The sequence below is a fragment of the Temnothorax americanus genome, unplaced genomic scaffold, assembly GCF_048541705.1.
Source record: "Temnothorax americanus isolate GAGA-0224 unplaced genomic scaffold, ASM4854170v1 Scaffold6, whole genome shotgun sequence".
NCBI classification, from domain to species: Eukaryota; Metazoa; Arthropoda; class Insecta; order Hymenoptera; family Formicidae; genus Temnothorax; species Temnothorax americanus.
Window position 1 is genome coordinate 5259867 of NW_027509751.1, and position 20876 is coordinate 5280742.

General features: G+C 48.7%; 1 protein-coding gene across 2 annotated transcripts in view; it reads left to right on the top strand.

Annotated features, from left to right (window-relative positions):
* Positions 1-10012, top strand: part of LOC143904975 (uncharacterized) — a 244551-nt gene extending 234539 nt beyond the window's left edge. The window contains exons 5-6 of one of the 2 annotated variants that reach the window (XM_077420023.1): positions 3315-6066; positions 6189-6506. In XM_077420023.1, coding sequence (XP_077276149.1) covers positions 3315-6066; positions 6189-6364 — 2928 coding nt within the window. In that variant the 3' untranslated portion in view covers positions 6365-6506. Of the gene's footprint in view, positions 1-3314 lie in introns of both variants that reach the window. The other variant, XM_077420022.1, reaches the window with a different exon arrangement.
* Positions 10013-20876: the final 10864 nt, after the last annotated feature.

Sequence of the window (20876 nt, forward strand, 5' to 3'; positions counted from 1 at the left end):
CGGCGACGCACACACGCGTCGAATCCTTCGTGAAATAGCGGATCTATGGTAAAAGCATCCTCGGTCTTCGAGAGATCACCTCTCGAGCATCGACGGCCGCTAGAAATGATGATGATGAATGCGTAAAGTAGAAAATCGTGACGTAAAGACTCTCGTCGGAATCTAGCACGCGTTCCTGTTTCCTTTTTTTTCTATTACAAGATCTCGTGATGATGATACGAAGAGCGACGCGAATTTTCAAGCAAAAATCGAGACGATTGTAATTTCGACGAGTTCAAACCTCGCCCGATCACGATAGATACGCAGGAGAGAGAAAATCCTGCATATTGTTCGCTTAGCACCGCGTGCCAAGCAATTTACGTAACTTTCAATAGAACGAGATACCGTTGCGGCGCCCGGATGATTTTGTCGCCCGGGTGATCGACAACGGGAGATGATGAATTAACGCGCGCACAGAAAAGAAACGGCGTGACGAATTCTCGCGGTCGTCAAATGCGCGTAAAAAAATCTTGAAATTGCACAAAGAGACGAAGACGAAGAGAGAGTGTGTCGCGCACTTCGCGGACACGCGGAGAAACGGTGTGACTGTGTGACATTACTCCGCGCCTCATCAGGCAGATAATCTATGCGATCTCCTGAGAGAAAATAATACGCGACATACGCGACGGTCGCAGCTGTCGTCGCCACGTGAGGTTTAAATTACCGTCGGCGAGAATAAAAATCGGAAAATTACACTTTGCAACGTAGCGGTACGTTACGAGCGTCATTCATTGTCTTTCCATATGCTTTCAATTATCCTCTGCTGTGCGTTGTTTCAATACCGTCCACCGTTTGTCGTGCGAGCGTCGTTTAACATTTTTATGAAAAATTAATTTTTGCTCGTCTCAATGGACCATGCGTGAGTGTCTCGTAAATTAAGATCCGCTCTTTTTTACATCTCTCTCGTTTGCACAAACGCGCGATTTAGAAGAATACAAACTATTTGCCATATTGATTGCTGTCTGATACATTGGCATATTTCGTAAATATCTTCTGATTTATTGACGTAGCTCTTCGATAGAACTATACTCCAAGTATTACTTTACAATTCGGACCCACATGTCTTCTTTTCTTATATATTAAACCGATCAAAATTTTAGACTACCTATAATACGAAACTGTATTGTTTCTTATGCGGTTTGTAGATACTGTTTACTTAACAAAAAAAAGAAGAATGTTTTACAAACAGCGAGTCTCTTTGCGAGACCGAGGTACCAGTCGAATACCATGACAGCGCCGAATCGATTCTATCAGGCCGAACAAAAACTCTCTTCGTGGCAGTGCCTATATCATATCTGCCGGCGCGATCGCCGGCAATTCGGCCGACATTCTTTATTTTTGCGGTTGGCCCGGGGCGAAAAATAACGACGTCGTTCCCGCGGATCGAATCCGGAGTGTTGGCCGGCGGTCAGACGGCGCGCGGCGGTGTGTCCGCCGCCGCCGTCGCCGCCGCCGGCGAGTGCGTCGTCTCTCGTTCCCGGTCGTGTGCGTGCGATATACACGGCGGCGCGTGCGCGTGCTTGAAGAAATATACAACGGGACGCGAGCGCGAAAAGCGTCGCGGCGCTGGGCGTCCTGCGTTACGTCGAGCTCCGTCGGAATGCGTAAATATACAAGCTGCGAGGCGAGAAAGAGCGAGCGAGCGAGAGAGAGAGAGAGAGAGAGAGAGAGAGAGAGAGAGAGAGAGAGAGAGAGAGAGAGAGAGAGAGAGAGAGAGAGAGAGAGAGAGAGCGAGAGACAAACTTGCGCTCTATATACACGGCCACCCTGAATTTATAAGAAGCCGTGACTCCACACGAGCGCGATACGTGACGTCCGTGTGGAACGTCGAAAGCGTATCGCTAGATTTAATGTTCCTCTCGGCAGGATGCGTATCTCACCGAGAGAGGCCGAGACGAAAAGTTTGACCTTTGTCGAGTAACACGATCGCGAAATCGCGACGGAGAAACAGGGGGAACGTCCGGTTTTCCAGTAACGTTTATCCAGCGGAAACAAAAGAAATCGCACGAATATGCGAATTAAAATGGCACTTACACATAGAAAGATTTTTGCACACATTTCTCAACACCAAATATTATCATTTTCGATATAATCTCTATTTTCATACGAGCATCACTTTTGTACGAAGGCTCTCGGTTTCCAGCGAAACATAAAATTAATTCCGAGATTGACTGGAATTTGCCGCGAGATCAGATTATTCATGTCGCTGAGGCTTTCAGCGCAGCATAATGACAAATCGCTAAAACTCGATCCGCAAAAAGTGGATCGTTAATAGTTGGGTACGCGAGAGAGGAATAAGACAGATCGAGAGTATGTGTATACATATCCGTCGGGATGCAAGGTTAAATCCTTAACGCGTTTAAGTGCAATCTCGCTTGGCTAACAGGCGAAGCAGAACTAATTACCCGCTACATTAAGCGTCATCAATCAAACCTTTTTATTTATCAGCCATTTTTTGCGCATTCCATTTCACAAAAGTAACGGAACGCGAACGGGACGCGTGACCTTCTACGGTTGACAATATAGGAAGCGTTTTTTTTTTTATCGCGGCGTGTAATTACGGTCGAATAAGGATAAACGTTCCCCGTCCACCGTCGACAATTGTGCGAATTGATCGACGATATCGCGTGTTCTTTACCGCGTGATTTGCGCATTTACGTAATTTCCCGCATAGGCTAAACAGTGTAATCTTGAGTATACCGTCGGTTTACGAACGCTGCGAAGAATGTCGTAGGAAACCGCCTCGGAAAAATTCTCTGTCCTTTGTTTTATCACGTTTTTATAGCGTTTTTCGCTGGCAGAGCTGGTGCGCACTCAGTGCGCACATTAAAGCCGTTGTACACTGATTTAATCTCTAATATTTAAAGTAAAATGCAAATATTTCGACTGATAAAATACATAGTACATATTTTACCAAATAGTGCAATAAAGAATATTGAGGATTTCATGATTTAACCCGTTTATATTAAACATACACTTTACGTTGGTTTGTGTACGACGGGTTTAATGTGCACTGAATGCGCACCAGATCTGCCAGTGAAAAACGCTTATTATACTACAAATTCTGCTCAGAAGTTTTAAAAATTTATAACTAATAACTTTAATTGATTTTGATTAATTTTCTCACAAGCGAACTTATATAAATTAGTGTAATTTTTGTTAACACATTTTTTCACAATTAATAAGTCGCTGCAATTATCTCGTCGCGTCGACGGAACGATTCTTTTGAGTTCTAATCCTTCTTAAGTTTAATCCTTCTCGTCTTCTGTTCGCAGGACTCGCAGAACGGCCCGGTGCTGGACCGATGGAGTATCTGCTCGGCTGAGGAGGAACCGCTGGTCCTGCAGCAGTTCCTCAGGTTCGCCGAGACGCGTCCCTTCGTGCAGCAGCTGCTGCTGGCCGCCGGAACGCCGGGTACGGATGCTATGTCACCAAGCAGACGACCTTCGCCACCGACGATGCCACTAGCACATCTGCCACCTCCGTTGCATATGCTTCATTGTGGCCTACCACCGCCGGGTTCCCGGCTGCCACCTCCGCTACCACCTCCGCCGCCGCCGCCGTCGTCGTCGTCGATCTCGCATCCCTCGATGTCGCCAACGGCGCAGAAACACTACTCGTCGACGGGGAATCCCAGCGGCGGTGTCAGCAGAGCGAACTCGCCCCCGCGCTCGTTGGACTCGCATCTAACGGTATCGCCATTGAATCGGCTGCAGAGCATGCAGCCGTTCGACTTCCGGAAGCTGGGCACCCTCGGACTGCCGGCGTTCCCACCGTTACCGCCGCCGCCCCCATCCGCGGAACAGATCCTGCAAAATCGAAAGTCCATGAGGAATCCACAGAGTCCCCATAGTCCGCCTCATCACTCGTCCGCGGCGTCGCAACTACAGAGGCCGCACATGCCGGTCGCGCCAGTCTCCTCGTCGGCATTGACCTTCGGTCATCCGCTCTCGATTGCAGTTTCTTCCGGGGCGCTACCACCAAGCTTTCCAACGCACTTCCCGCCACCGCCGATGGGCAAATCACCCGGCAGCATCGGCGGCGGACTTACCGTGCCCGGGGACGTGCACAGCGGCGGCGAGAAGAGCAGCGATTTCGGCTCGGAGGAGGACGAAGACGACGATGAGAACTCCGACAGCGCGTTGAACCTCAGCAGACGAGACTCCGCTATGTTGAAGCACGGGATTTCCTCCGAGCAACGGCATCCACCGCCGTTATCGCTCCAGGCCACGCCGTTGGGCAGGCCGCCCGGTATACCTGGCAGGAAGCCGCACTCTCCGGGCAAGCGACCGGGCAGCCAATGGGGCGCCGCCGCGAACATGCCGCCGAACCTCGGCACACCCTTCATCAATCCCACCACCGGCAAGAAGCGCGTGCAATGCAACGTCTGCCTGAAGACCTTCTGCGACAAGGGCGCCCTGAAGATCCACTTCAGCGCGGTGCACTTGCGCGAGATGCACCAATGCACCGTCAAGGGCTGTAGCATGATGTTCAGTTCGCGCAGATCGCGCAACCGACACTCCGCGAATCCGAATCCAAAGCTACACTCGCCGCATCTACGTCGCAAGATTTCGCCGCACGACGGTCGCTCGTCCATGGCGCACGCCTTGGTACTGCCGCCGCAGGTGGGACTTCCGGTACCAGCTACCGGACTGAATCACCTGCCCTTCGGCTCGTTTCCGTTGCTCACACCGCCGCCGGATCTCCGCTCACCGGCGTCGCTGTGCGCGCTAGACTTCAAGCATCTAGATTTGTCGTCGCAGGCTGGTCAGGGTAGACCGTACGACGATGCGCTGCAGCAAAGAATGTCGAACACGTGTCTGTCGACGACCACGGCCTCGACGACGATGCCGGTGCCGATGTCGAGCGTCGCGGCGACCACGACCACAACAATGGCGCGAGGGTCGTATTCCGGTGGCGGCGCGTCCATTAGCGCGGTCTCGCCGTCCACTCAGGCGTCGTCCATGATACCAGAGGGTGAAGAGGATGATGACGACGACGACGGCGGTATTGTCGTAGTCGCAGAAGACGAGACCAGCAATCTGCCATCGAGGTTGCAGCGTGCCGACGACGACGAGCAGCCGGCCGACTTCAGTCTGGCGAAGCGGCCGAAGCTCTACTTCGGCGACATCGCCGACGAAGACATCGCCAGTAATCCCGACAGCAACGAGGACAACGATTCGATGGGCACGATCGACCAACAGCCCTTCTCCGTGAACCAGCACTCGCTCAACTCGAGTTCCTTCCACAGCCGGGGCGTGCGCAAGAGGAAATCTCAGCATCCCACGAGGTGCGCCGTGCCGGCGGAAGTGCACTCCTCGTCCACCGATGGCGACTCTTCCAACGACGAGGAGCAGCGAATTCAACGGCGGTGTCTGTCGGACGGCATCGTCGCGCCAATAGCGGATTTTCAAAATCAACCGGAGGACATGTCGATGTCGAGGCTCGAGGCGGAGGAGCGGAAGATGCTTCCCGGCTCACCAAAGAATCAAAAAGGTGGCTTTCACGATCGCGAATCGAACTCGCGCTCTCCGGACGTCGGCAACAGAGAGCGCGAGGTGGCAGCTAGCAATCGACGCGACACACTCTCCTCTCAAGACAACGTGGAAGAGCTACCTCAGGACGAGCCGCGTGACTTAAGTTCGAGGGCGAGCTCGGTTAAGTCTCCGAAACGGCAGATTACCCCGGAACCAAAGAGCGACAACGCGCCGTCGTCGAGTACGACATCGAGCGGGGCGACGACGGTGACGACAACAACGACGACGACGACGAAGGATCCTGACGCGACGTTGTCGGAACTGAAAGATCGACGACTGAGCGCGGAAAGCGACGAGACGACGACGAGGGTGAAAGACGAGACGATTGCGAAAAAGGAACACGCCGAGGTGACGCAGGAGGACGGAAGGCCGACGAGCAACGAGGTGCACCGGGAGGACGAGGAGGACGACGATGATGAGCCCATGGAGGAAGTCGAGGAGGATGAGGAGGAGGAGGAGGAGGTGGACGACGCGCTGCGCAATCAAGAAGGTGAGCGTCCCGATGATCCCCCCCGTGCCCCGAGCTCGGTCGACAGCCGTCCGACGACAGCCGACGACCTCTCCCACGACTCCTCGACCAACACTTTGCGTCAACTCGAGTCCTTGTCGCAGGGTCGATGCGCGATGCCGTACGCCGAGACGCAGCGGGAGGCTTCGAGGTCTGGCCGCGGCTCTACCAGCCCTATCAGCCTCACGACCCACCAGGAGATCACCATGGACAACTCCTCACGTGGCTCTCGTTCATCCAGCGCCTCACCCTCCACAGCGGCCATGGATACGGACAATAGCCTGATCACGTACGCGCGCTACGAGAACGGCGGCTTTGTCAGTACCCAGGAGGTGCCGCTCGACCGTGAGAATCCGCGCCGTTGCACCGCCTGCGGCAAGGTCTTTCAGAATCACTTCGGCGTAAAGACCCATTATCAGAACGTCCACCTCAAGCTGATGCATCGCTGCAGCGTGGACGGCTGTAACGCGGCCTTTCCCTCGAAACGATCTCGCGATCGCCACTCGGCGAATCTCAATCTGCACCGGAAACTGCTATCGACCTCGTCGAGCCCGCCACCACTTTCCTCCAGCCTGCCGCCGAGCCTGTCACCGCGCGTCGACGACTCGCAGATGAATCCGCTGCTGCACAACGAGTTCCTGGCAAGACTCTACGCGGATGCTAGTATCGGCGCGTTGGGTGCATATCCCTTAGCACCCGGACTGCCATCCGCGGTCGACTTGGCAGCTCGGATACCACCGCCGCACCCGCTTCTGCTGCCGCCGCATCTCGGCGCCACGTTCCCGGGTCTGTCCTCATTCGCGTCTCACTTAGCCGGCCTGAACGGCTTCACCCATCAACATCTAAATCACCTGACGAGACTGACCCAGGAGCAGGGAAACAGGCACGCGTCCGTCTCAGGCTCGCCCGTGTCCTCGCCGGGCTCGGACGATCGCAAGGAGGAGGCCAGGTGCACCGTACCCGGGTGCGAGCGCGTCTTCGGCTCCCGGGCCGTACGGGACGCGCATTCCAGGGACCCTCAGGCTCACCGTGACCTGCCGATCTTGTCCTCTAGTAGCGGCTCGTGACCGATCTCGTTCTGCGGCCGCAGACACGATTATTATCCTCTACTGTGATGCCAAAATCCTAACTTGGCGACTCGAATCGGCCGATATATCACTGATGATCTCGTTTTTGATTAGGATCGGCAGATCTAGACGCGGTCTTCCCCACGAACGGGGCACGCTCGTTGTCCCATTCGAACGTTCCATTCGAACGTGCGTAAAAACGTGCAATATCGAGCGGAGTGCGTGCGGAATGATCGAACCATCAACGTGGCCGACATGAAGCGGTCTCGTTGATCAACGCCTGCCCATGGAGTAAACGAGCCAGTTACAATGCGGTAATATCTGCCTGCCAGTTCTTCCCATTTCTCAGACTTATACGTCAGAACGCAACACGCGAGTTGTTGGGCTAATCTAGTCAATTTGGAAATCTCGATTTCGTGCGTTGTCGGAAACGACGGTAGTAGTCGCGCGCTGAATTGCTGCCGGTTTATTTCGCTCGATTAATCGGACTAACATGCAAACTATTATGTGAACTAGCATCAATCTTTAAACTCGTAATAATGATGTTGAATTATTAAATCAAGAGTAAAGACCGCATACGTTTGACGAACTAAATTTTTCAAAAGGAACAAACGATTATTATAGATTTTTATTTGAACTGGAATGTTTTTTTGTAATGATACGCGGAAACACATCGCAAAAAACAAACTTATTTTCGCTCTTTGAGTAAAATTAGATAATTTTAGTTTAAAATTGAAAAATTAGAATCTATACTTAAATATTTTATTCTTGGTAATGTTTAAAGGAGAAACAATTTATTATTTATTCACTCTTTTGCGCATGACTTATTTATTTAATTTATTTAAATTTTTTTTTGTAATTGTGTGTATAAAAAAAGTTCTTATTTCTGTATTTTTATATGAATTGAATTTTTATTGAATTGTAAAATTAATGTTTTTAATCATGGAAGAATAATAATACACTCTGGAACATAATTATATGTTTAAATAACTTTTCTTCACTAAAAAAAACTAGTATGAGATTCGGGAGTATACTGTGTAAAAATATATTAAAATTATTTTTTAATTGCAAAAACAAAAATTGTGTTGTGCAATAGCATTGAAACCTTTGTTCGTGAAGTCTGCTGGATGAAAACACAGAATCTGAAAATTTTTGGAAAAAGATTTTATGGAACTTCTGATTCTCTTGATTTAATCATCTGGTAAAAGTGTTTTCATATAAAAACGTGTATAAGTATATATAATTATATACATATATATTTTTTTATTCAAAAACCTTTTGCCGGGTATAGAGCGAACGCACGGTGCAGCGCGCGAACGTATCCACAATATATCTCTTTTCGTACTGTTATGAAGAGTCGCATTGTAAGCACTGGCTGGCATAAAAGTTCAGGATTTGACTGGTCGACTAAACTGCCTGACTTTGAAGATCTCCACGTTCGCGTGGCGTGCGATCATTTCTTCTACGAGCGCGACGCCGAGAAACCGACGATGGAGCATGGCGAACCGTCGAACCCTCGATGGCCGCGTGTTGTTTCGTCTGTCCGATCGTCGGGGGTTAACTTAACATAATCAGGGGTGAAAGAGAAGGGTCTTCGGAGGGGGCGAGAACGGAGGACGAAAGCGTTAGAGAAGAGCGGGACTGAGTCCCCGGTCCCCGAAGGGCTAATTTCATCATCGTTGTGATAACGTAACGTTAGCGAATAACGCCACTATTTAACCAGTAACCAATTACTACCGCTGTATATAATAAACAGACCTAGTACCTTTCGGTGTAAATGCGTAAACTATATCATGACTAAGTTTTACCAACGCGCGCCCGACGCGATGCGGTTAACGACGATTAGTTTTGTAAATGTGAGAGTGAGTGAGAGAGAGAAAGAGAGCACGTTGTCGAAGGGAAGGGAAGGAGGGCGACGTGTGTCATGTCGCGACAACGGCAGCTAGAAGGAAATGCAATCTTAGTTTAAGAAGAGGGAGCACCCTCGAGAGCTCGAAGGCTGAAAGGATGGGGACGGTCGGGCGTTCGGTATTGATAGACGAGTGGATCGACCAGCAAATCAAAGCGACGGCGTCTCGCGCTAGATAAATGAGAATAGATAGATTTTATTTATTGTTCCCTTAGAAATCCCATACACAAAACGCATACACACACACACACACACACACACACACACACACGAAACAAAGTCATACACAAAAATACATACGCACACGTACACGTGTATACATCAATACATTGTATCCGAGCGGCCAGTAGCGGGCACTGCCGCGCGTAACTTCCTCCTCTTAGAACTTGTAAAATCGCGTTGTCGTTTTTACGTGGCGAATCAATGGTGCCGGAGGTTCGCTCCCGTCGTTACACGTTGAGGAAAGAATCACCCGGAATCAATTTCGGAATTCAAACGGGAGCGCGAACCTCTCCCACAAGACGATTTGGTTGTACATATATACTTTATTTTCGTATCTATACATATATAAATAAATAAATATAAATAAATGAATATATATATATAGATATATATATATATATAAATATAATTTGGCGATGCGCATCGATGTCGCGGCGCGCGCGCGCGAAATGTTCTTCGGGAACGTACACGTACGCGCGAAAAACAGACGCGGAACGCGTTTTTCTACGAGCCTTCGATCCTACGTTTTGCATTTCCGCCTCCCGAGAGAGCGAGCAAAGTTCCCTCTTCTTCCGCGACACACACGACGAAACCCTACTACTATTACGCATTAAGAGCGAGCGAGATTTACAATTGTAATTATGTATAAACCGAATGCTACGATGTATATTATAGATCGATTATAAAAAACACACTCATCATTATGAAAATAAATAACTATCAAAATTAATCCCCCCGCTGTACATGCGTTCTTCTTTTCGCGATCTTTATCCCGTTATTATTCCCGAAATAGTGGTGCTACATTGTCGATAACAATCTAAAATGCAGCTTCGTAGCACGTGCGTGTTTGTTATTTATTTATAGAAAGTATAAATTCAATATTTAGATTGAAAAGTAGAAAGGTTTTTGGGAAAAAATATGCTGCTCGAGCAGGTGATCTAGATTTATATCTCTGTTTCCGCCTTGACGAAAGAGTGGGCAGCACTTCATCGAGCTTTCGGGACGTCGACAGGAACAGATATACGCGTGCAAAAATAAAAAACGAGGGGAAAAAAAGAAATTTCACCACGCCCACGCGCGCTCTAACGTGGGTCGACCTTGTTTTCGCGGAAAGAAGATCCTTTGCCAGCGATGCCGGATCGTTTATCAGAGGATCTCGCGGGCGTGCACGTGCACGCCTACTAATCCGCGAGCCTCACGAAGAACGGAATCGCCTCGATGGAAGGGTTGTTCTCGGTCTCGACGCCGAAAAGAATCACATTCGCGATACGACGACGGGTCTCTAATGGTCAGCTCAGTATTTAAGTTTGCTACAAACATTTACGATTATGTAATGTAAGAATAATACGTGCCTATGTACAATATGTACGAAACAAAGCTTTCAGACACCAATACAACTTCAATCAGCATTATGACATTAAAGCATGATTTTTTAATTGAAAGAAATCAATACACAAATAAAGAATAGTATCACGGGCTATATTTATGTTATAATATGTACAAACCAATAAAGCAAAACTTTTTTTTAAATAATAAGAAATTAATGGCAATACGCAGAATGAGGGATTGGACAGCGTTGGAAAACTGTGGAGGATGCAATTATAATGTTTTGCATCGGGCACGAAAACAGCTAATTAGGTATGTCTCTTATTGCAAACTCTTGACAAACGATTATATGTTTGCAGATCGACTTGAAGAACGCCCCTCCCGTATTCGGGGCCCGACAGCTCAGAAATCGCTCGCCAATAACTTCACCATTGTCACGCTAAAATTCCCTTCGCAAAGGCGAAACGACAGGCCGACACCGTAGCGGACCACGGTAATTAGAAGTGTCTCGCGTTCGGGCCCACCCAAACGAGACGTTTAATTACACATAAACGCCAAGCGCGCGGGCCCCCTCCTCCGTCCGCGGACCCCCCTCGTCCTCCGAAGCAATAAGAGGACGCACGAGAAGACCCGGTATCGCCACCCCGCTCGTCCCCCGCTTGGACCCCCGACCTTTAATCGGCCAGGTGGATTAGATTAGGACCCTTCGATTCTCGTGCTAACTTAGGGTCCCGACTGGAGACTAATAACTGGTGCACGAAATCGAATCCCGACTGGGCTCCAAGTGATGGTCTGAAACTTGAATCACGATGAAGTTAGAGACTTGAAAACGTCTCCTTGCTACGCTTTGTTTACAGTTTACTGTGAAGTTAAATCTTGAAAAAGAACGTGTAATGCATATTAATTGTAACCATATAATAACAAATTAAATAATTAAGTTATTCGTATGGCTGAGATGAAAATAATAATCGGCATTGTAAATGCGCTATTTGTGGCGATCACGTTTTTATCCTCCCATTTTTAATTGCTAATCTAATATCTCTTCGTGTGAATCCCCTCTGGACCACTCTGGACCACTCGATTTCTTTACGTTTAGCGGATTTCAAGATTGATTTAAAAATTATTCGAAAAGCTTTTTTTTTAATGCAAAATTTAAGGTAAAGCTTCTTCGATGTTTCTATATTATTTCTCTTTCTCTCTATTTCTTTTTTTTTCTATTTGTAAACGTATACGTAGCACCGACGACGTGCGCGAGATAAATGGATTTAGCGTAGCTTCGACCTTACCGAGTACGCGCTCGCTCGGCTGAAGCTTTATTCTACCACCTCTCTCGACGCTCTCGTGCGCACGACAGGTGCAGCGTGGGAGAACGAGGGTCAGGGTGGGAAGGCGGAGGTAGGTGCACGCTCTCGCAGGGAGCTCGCCAAGGAGGAGGGAAAGGGAGGCCAGAGGGGACAAGGAGAAGGAAGGTAAAACGAACAAAACGGTAAGAGAGAAAAGGCGGTCTCCTCGGTTAGGCGTCGACTCGCCCATCGATCTCCCCGCGTAACCCCCCGTCGCTGTGTACCCCCGGTCCATCGCGTCCTCCGCGGATGCCTCACCATCGCTCTCGCGTGGTCGACTCCGAGCTGGCTGATCACATTCGTGACAAAGAAACTCGTGATAAACAAAAAATAGATAGGAAAGGAGATTGAATTGACATAATCTCGTTGCTTTAAGTTTAATCTAATATCACGGCGTTATTCCATTAGGATGGGATAATAATTTTGTACAGGTTACACATTTATATATATAGTGTAACAATAATATATAATAAGTATCATATGAAAAAAGCTAAAATAATAAAGGCCAATGCACTAATTGTAAGCAAACGGATAAGTTAATCAAGAGCGGATCGTGATAAAATTATGCCGTCGATTGCAAATTGAAATTATACAAGATGCCGGTTAAATAATCATATCTCAGAATGGTTTGAGAAACTTGTCCGTTTCATGTAATTTATATAACAATCGAAAAAACGTTGATGAGCAATAAAAGTTGCAATAATTTTTTCTCTGCCCTAGGTTCTTTAGAATTTTCTTTGAGAAAGGCTCGAAATTTATTTTATATGTTGCATCGGAAATTACAACTGTTGCAGTGGAAATGAAAATATGTAAATTGGATGCACAACGCAGCGTGTTAAATTTTAATACAGCTGACTGAATGACAAGTCTTTAGTAAAGTCTTTTATTCTTGTTGGATTTCTCTCTCTCTCTCTCTCTCTCTCTCTCTCTCTCTTTCAATTCACCTGCTTATTTATTTAGGCAGAGTGTGTAAAACGATTGTGTGTAAAATCCTACTCTGCAGTTAAACTTTTAATTGGTTGCGTGAGAAACGCATTAACCGAGTAACTACATCAATGCATGCAGTTTGCGTAATTGATTATTCCTTTCTTTATACTTATAAGTTTCCATTCTTTCTTGTGCATACAAGCTCTTAAAAAGTTATTTAAAATTTTAATAAATTAAATCTCCATTTACCCGCGGAGCTACAAACAAATTATTATTTAATACTGTTTTAATATTTAATAAGATACCTCACGCAGTATTCGCGCAGCATTCGCGCAAAAAGTTTTCCATAATTTAATAGTATTGTCGAAAATATATGCCGAGAGAAAAAACTCATTTTAATGAAGAGTCTACATCTCATCTGCTCCAGAACGAGCGGACTCGCAACTCTTCTGAAACTTCTTTGTTTTCTCAAAAGAACCGTGCAGAGTCCTCATTCGATCGTACTACGTCGCAATTATTGTTCCGCGAAGGAATGGCCCCCGTAATCATTGCAAATACACGCACATCGATCGCCCATCGCCGTTAAATTAGTCTTCCCCGGTCACCTAATGTATCATCAGCGAATCGCACACAAGGACCGTAACGATACGGTCTCGGTTAGCGTGAGGAGCCAAAGTTGCTGTTAGTCGCTTTTTTCCGGCGAATTCGGCCTAGACACCTGCGCGCGAATCGCCGTGTTTTCGGGCGGCCTAGCATCTCTCCAGCCATCGGGGCCGGCGAAACGTCGGGGGCACGCGTGCACCGGACGGGCCGGGCCGGGCCGGGCCGGGCCGGGCGCATCGTTCGATCCGGGCTCCGCGCGCGCGTAGGATATGTCGGATGCCCGGCTCGTTTCCTAATCGAAGAGCGATACGAGCTAATCGCCGTGGTACGAACAGGTACCGCGGCTCCGGCCGCGCGCACCTACATGCATAACGGGGCGGCAGCGACGTACGGCGGCGTTCTAAACACACGGTTAGAGCGCGGCCACTCGGCCGTTTAATCAGACGCCACGGGCGAGCTTCCATGCCGAACCGTGAATATCGGTCCCTCGTATCTCGCCGCTTGGCCGTCCCGCCGATAAGGATCGCGCCACACGGCAATTTCGGCGTCCCGCACATGTCGTGCCGATCCGACGGGATCGAACCGGCGGAATTACGACGCGCAAACAAGCGAATCCGGGGAACGCCGAGCGGAACGGGGAGGGAAAACGGGGGAAATCCTTGTCCCTATCGCCACGATCGATCGTAAGGTGCTGCTTATCGGCGACTAATCACGCGGACGGCGATCGTGCGAGAGCGAGAGCCAAGTACACGCTCGAGTGCTGTCATATAATAAAGACGCTATAGAATGGTAGCAGATTCTTGAAAGCAAAGCGTAGTATGTTTTCATGACGCGTACATTTCTACGAAAAAATTCCCTCTTTCGTTCATTTAACTTTTTCCTAGTTGCTGGACTAAGTATATACGACTGTAAGAAAGAGTCGCTCTCGAAATTAGTCGGCTGTCGGTCTTTATCGCGCGATCGAAAATCATGATCGTGTGTTCGCACCTCGATCGCGACCAGGATGACGGTAATAAAATCTTATGTCGCCGATCGCTTAATAGCCAATCATGCGTCACGCCGATCTTATCGCGGTGACGCGCACTTGAGGGCCCGAGATGCCGACGATCGCACTTTCGCTTCGCGAGGACGAGATAGTCATCGCGGGTACCTGAAAAATTTATCTAGATAAAGTAACATCGCGGCCGGTATGCAAATGGCATTTTGCAAAATTACCGAGATTGTTTCGCGAGAGTGTCATCCTCGATGCGCGATCGGATACGGGATGCCACTGGATTAATGAGCCGAAACTCGCAGGCGTGCTAATTGAGCAATTTGAATTTATCTTCTCCTTAGCGAGAATTAAATTATCCCCTTCAACCTTCTTTCTTCTTTTAAACTCGTTAAATCGCAACGCATCGAGCGAACCTCGATGAACGAGTTTGCGCATCGCGCATACATTTTAGCGGTCGCCAGGATTGACGTTTAGTTCGTCGGACGTCTTCTCCTAGTCGTCGGATTGGTTCGACGTTCCGCAGAGAACCGGACGTCTTGATCTCGACGTGACGCGGCGAGAACGGTGCGGTCGGGGGGTTTTAAACGAAATCTCGATGGGATCGATTCTCAGACAGGACGACCGCAAGACCCCACTTTTCCCCGATGCGACCTTCCTCCGATCAGCGTCAGTCGGAGTGACATTGCACGCGATGCGACCGTGAGCGGCCGCCATCTGGTACATCGAAAATTGTTTGTCGCCGTGCGCGACAAGTTCCCCGTCCTGTCTCTCCGCGTTCCTGGATGCGGCGTTCGCTCTCCGCGACGCGCGATTTCCGAGGGGGTTGAGAGAGAGGAGGTTTCTTTGCGGTGTCGCCGCGCGGTGACACGCAACGCCCGGAACGCCTTTCAGAGGGCGAGGATCCTTTGTTGCCGGCGTGCCTGAAGACGCGCGCGGTGGATTCTTTTTCTTTCGTGTCGCCCGCGACAAAGATTTTGTATCTCGAGAAGGCGACAGATTGGTCACGAAGCGCCATTCAGTGGTTCTACATGCTGGAATATCGATGCGCCGAATTAATCGTCGATTCCTTCGGAGAATGTGAACGACCCCGAAAGTCATCGCGTGGAAAGCATCGTAACTGCATTCTTAGACGTTCTTAAAGATTACGGTCATTTTTTCATGCCATTTTATTGGTGTATCTTTGAGAAAGCGTCACAATTGTCAAAATGCATTTATACTTATTTCATATCTTCCCCTTATCGCGTAACTGATAACGTGCGTAAATTGAGTTCAGAAAGTGTCACAATTGTAAATTTATTTTTACTTATTTAATATCTTCCCCTTATCGCGCGCGCGCGCGCGCGTAATTGATAAAGTGCGTATGTAAATTGAGCGGAGAGTGTTTACTTCAGTGTGAAAATTACTTAAATTGGCATTCTTCTTTCCTCTTTTAACTGTGACGATCTTCCGATGCACTAATAGCATTTTTTCTCACAGTTCTCTCTGACATCCATCACATATCGCGCAGCTATCGTCCATCGATTATAGATATCCAGCGGATTGCATGCACGCATGCACGCATGCACATACGCACACGCACGCCCAGCAGGATAGAATGACGAAAAAACTGCATGACGAGTCGCGAGCGTAAAAAGCGGCGGAAGACGTCCGCGGTTACGGCCCCACTGACTAGCATTAATTACGTCATTCTCGGCGTTAACGGTTCGGACGGCCGCGTAATGACGACACGCGGCGTATGCGTGTGTATACGTGCGAGTGCGAGTGCGTTAACGATCCCGCAATAACGATAAAGGCGCTGGAGCGCGCGCGCGGATTACTGTTACCATTAATGACCATTAGGCCTTAAGAGCGGGAAACGAGTCGCGCGCGCGGAACCAAGTTGTGTCACCATTCTCGCGACGATGTTAAAAAATCACAGGCCGGCTTTTAGAAAACAATTTCACGTAGTCCACGGTGTCATCTTGGGCATGACGCAAATGTCGGGTTAATTTTTATGCATCGCGCCGCGCCGCGCCGCGCACCGGTGCCAGGCGTGCTACCGTAATCCTTTATTACGGCTCTGCTTTACGACGTTGTTACGTTCCATTACTTTCGACTTCAATTCTTGGCGACGTCCGCCACACTCGCGATGTTTCGTAATTGCGGATTTACGCTGAAAAGAAATGGCCTGGCTAACCCGATCGAGAGAGAAGATCGTTTTTCTCATTGCAATTTTAAAAAAAGATTTATTATTTTCTACAAAGATAGCTTTTACTTCGAAAAAAAATAATACTTTCAGAATTTTATTCAGTCGATAATATTCGTGTGGATTTTTTAGCTTTGCGAAAGAGGATTCGATTCTCTTTTCGAGAGAGAGAGAACGATGAAGGTACAAGACGATCTCGATGGCACGTCGGTACTTCCGCGTATCAAATCGATGTCTCGTGCGCACCCCTCACGCAAGATGATAGTATTCCTGCGTATACAAGGAGGAAGCACACTCCGACACGCGATGGGGAGATTAACGCGATATACTTCGAGGAGTGGTAACTCCCGCTCGCGACAGCGGGAGTCTTCGTGAGTGTTAGACACGTGCATAGCGGAGGAAGGATTAAATTCGCTTACGTGCAGATCGAACGTCGCGCTTCCTCCTCTTCCTTTTCAATTCGCGCGATAAGCTAAACGACGTTGACAGACGTCGTGTAGGAAAGACTAGTCGGTGAGAGAAGCGAGGATAATATAAATAACTCATGCCAATTAGAATAATCAGTAAAAAAAAGCGAGATTTCTGATCGGCCGGTTGTATTAGCGTCGTAATGAGAACTAAGCGTTGCGCAATAAGTGCAAACGCACATCTATCTCTTTCGCTTTCCCGAGAATTCCTGGCTTCTCTTACGTCCACCAATAAACAAATCAAGTAACAACGTAATCAATCGCCTCTGAGCAATGCGAGAAAGGCGCCTATAACGCAGGAGGAAAGGAACACGCCGCGGGGACCGTGGAAGTGCGTGTGCGTGGCGCAGTTTTGCAAAGCCGCAATCACGCGGCGCGAAGCCGTGACGATGTCGAACGCGAGTAGCCTCGTACGAAGAAGGAAAATGAAATCCCACCTGGGGAGATTTCTCGCGGTGAGACGACGGACCACGTCGATCGTGTGACGCGCCCCGTTCCGTTTCCGTTCGGACTCGTAAAAGTGACCGAGAATGACTGGACCCGCGCACGCTCTTGGACAGTCTCGCGCTCTCGCGCTCTCTGCCTGCCGTCGAACGTCGTTCGAAGTTAGAAAAGTGCCGGTGTAAAAGTCGAGGGAACTGCGCGGGGCTTAGTTACGCGCGCAAAACTACGGCCGAACAGCTGCGCCGCGGCTACAACGCGCGGGTTCAACGTCGGGATATCACGCGAGAGAGCGGGGCAGACGCGCGGCGCGGCGCCGGCGGTGGAAGATGACGGAGGGTACGCGGGAAGAACGGGCGAGGCCGGACCCGCCGGACCGAGGGGTGGCAGTCGGGCAGCGGGGGAGGCGGCTGAGGAAGAAGACAACCCGGTCTCCGAAGAACAACGACCCTCCACTCAGGCCGTCGTAAAAAGGACGGGAATGTCACTGAATGACGGGGGCCGCGGGACCGGCACGGTAAGTAATTCTTCGGCAATTACACAATTACTCGTTGTTAGCCGTTGCGCGTTAGCCCGCTGCACAGTCTGGCGCTTTCTCGCGCACGGTGGTAGAGAGGAGTCGTTACGATATTTACTACTATATAATGGCTGCCCCTGCCGACGAAGAAACGGACCGCTGGCTGCGGTGAGCGAGCGAGCGAGCGAACGAGAGCGACGGCCTGAGGCCTGGTTTTAAGGACCAACGCGTCCTCATCGGCGAGACGCGCCGAGAGCGGTCCGTACCTCGCCTTCGAAGGACAGGTGAAGTACGGTCATCCGCGGGGAAATCGGCGTTTAGAGATCGTTCGGTTTTCTACTTCGAGAGAAGCGAGAGAAGCATGACGCGTTGAAACGCAACAATGAAACGTCGCTAATATCGGGAGTAGAAAGTCGGGAGGACGGAGACTCCGGCTCAACACCATTCGCGATTTGTCGTGTCGCGTGTTTCTCGAAGTCGCTCGGAGAGACACACGACTAACGTTTCGGGACCATTAAGTCCTCCGGTCGCGGCCTGATGTATTGGATAGCGGTATCGACAAATCAGAAACCTGACGTAACGTGATCGGGAACTGACGCTGATGATCATCGAGGCGGCACCGTAATGGCGAATACGACATTGGTATCAATCATATCAAGGTTGTATTAAGGTGGTCTTTTCGTGAGAACAAGTATTAGATAAGTACCTAAATTTGATGTATGTTAAATATACAGTAATAAGGGACATGTGTACGAAAAATCAAGCGAGGTTACCGACACTTCACGAGAAATAAGTCATTCTAAATGTGCGTTCGCGGAGCGTGCCATTGTCATTCTATATCCTTGTTTACATCTAATGAACGAGAAAGATAGAACGATGCAAATCGCCACGGCCGAGGTTTTCAACGAATAATACGTGTACTTAGCGCTCAGATGAATACATTATTCATGTCTTAAAATATTCCCTGAAGTTTCCGGATTTCGTACATACCTTGAAAATAAGGGCTTGCCGAATGTTTTGCTCTGATATATGAGGTTAAATAAGTGGTGGATCCACGCGCATATTGCTTTACTCGTATTGTCATGCCTGACCTAACCTAAATCGAGTCCAACCGCACTACTATTGTGATATTTTTTTAATTAGTAAATAATTAAATACGATTAAATCGTGCGTGTAAAATCATGTTATATTATTATAATTATTGGAATGCTGTGTAATGTTTGTTTTCAATTACCTCATGACGGACTGTTACTTGACTAGCTGTGGGTCCGCGAAAGGACCACCTTAAGAATACTAAAACTCTCAAAGTGCGTCAATTTTTTTTGTCATTGTTCAAAACAAAAACTAGAGATTTGATCCGCTTTACAAATTAATTTGCGGACTACAAGAATTCCGAAATCAGAAAATAAATCAAATCTTATTAAAGAAATCAAAACCAACGATTTTGGAGCTGGTCACAAACGCTTTGCTTCGCTGCACATGCAAACTGCCTCGAAATTTGACAAGAAAAAGGACGATATCACACATCTTTCTGCGACGAAAAACTAAATGCAGCCAGAAATCCGTAGCTTCGCAGGTATAAGCACAGAAAACGTGGCTCATCATCATGCACATAATCGGCTGTGCCGCCGCGTACCCGAAATTAGCGGTGATCGATGAACGTCGAATGGGAGCGGCGGGAAAAAGCGAGTGCGTCCCGAAACGCACGAAGCGTGTTAACGCTTGCTTTTGCCGATCGAGAGAGTCGCGTGAGTGATTTGGCCGGGTTCAGGGCGGGTACCACGGCGCTCATTCCGGCTCGAAACCGACGATCGCGCTCTTATTTTTCGGGCCGCGCCGTGGTGAAACATGCGAAAATAGTGATTAGGAATTTGCATCGTTGCGCCCGTCATTCCCACCGACTGTCGGGACTTACGTGCCGCTCGGGGGATAATTTTTCGAAAAGAGAACACGAGGAAGCGGGTTAACCGATAAAGTGTATGCCGTCATCCTGCCGTCTCCCGAAAGCAAGGCTATACCGTGGCGTGGCGACGATCTCTATTCAAACTGATCCAATAAAATTTCCCAGAAAATTTTACAATTTCTTCTTGTCGTTTTATGTCTTCAGCTAATTCTGATTTCAGTAAAAATGTTAAAAAATTCAGAGTTCTGCTGCAGTTAACAAGGATTGGAAATAAAGGAATTTTTAAACTGAATTTCAGGTACAGATAGATAACAAAAGTTAGTAAATTTGATTAAATATGACGGATAAAATTTGTATGCAGTATAGTTCATTCTTCTCTCGGACTCTCTTTTCTCCCCGAGGAATTCCTATCGATGTCGCGTCGATAAAAGCATCAGTTTTACTGTTCGGACGAATGATATACCACGAAACACGAGCGTCTGCTCCGAGAATATATATCGGGCCACGGGAATCCTCTAACGATGACTTTTGTACGCGGACAGCAGGCGAATACCGAAAACCGCGGTGCAAAAAGCAAGCGGGCGAAGCACGCGTGACCTGTATTTAAGGTGATTTCGACGGGGGCCCAGAGACCAGGGCTCCCGCCCGACGCTGCCCCTCTCCTCGTGTGATTTTTATTTGCAAACCGCCCTCTCTTTGCCCCTCCGCGAACGTGCACGCGAACGTGAGAACCTCCGCGGTCCTCGCTTTCGTTGAACCACGTGTGAAACGCGTGCAACGGACCGCCCTAATTTGATAGTCGAGGACTAGCTGACTACGTAAAATACCGATTTCCGGCCTGGACCGTCCTAGTTTCTCGCGCGCGCTTTCTATACTTTGCTGCCGCAA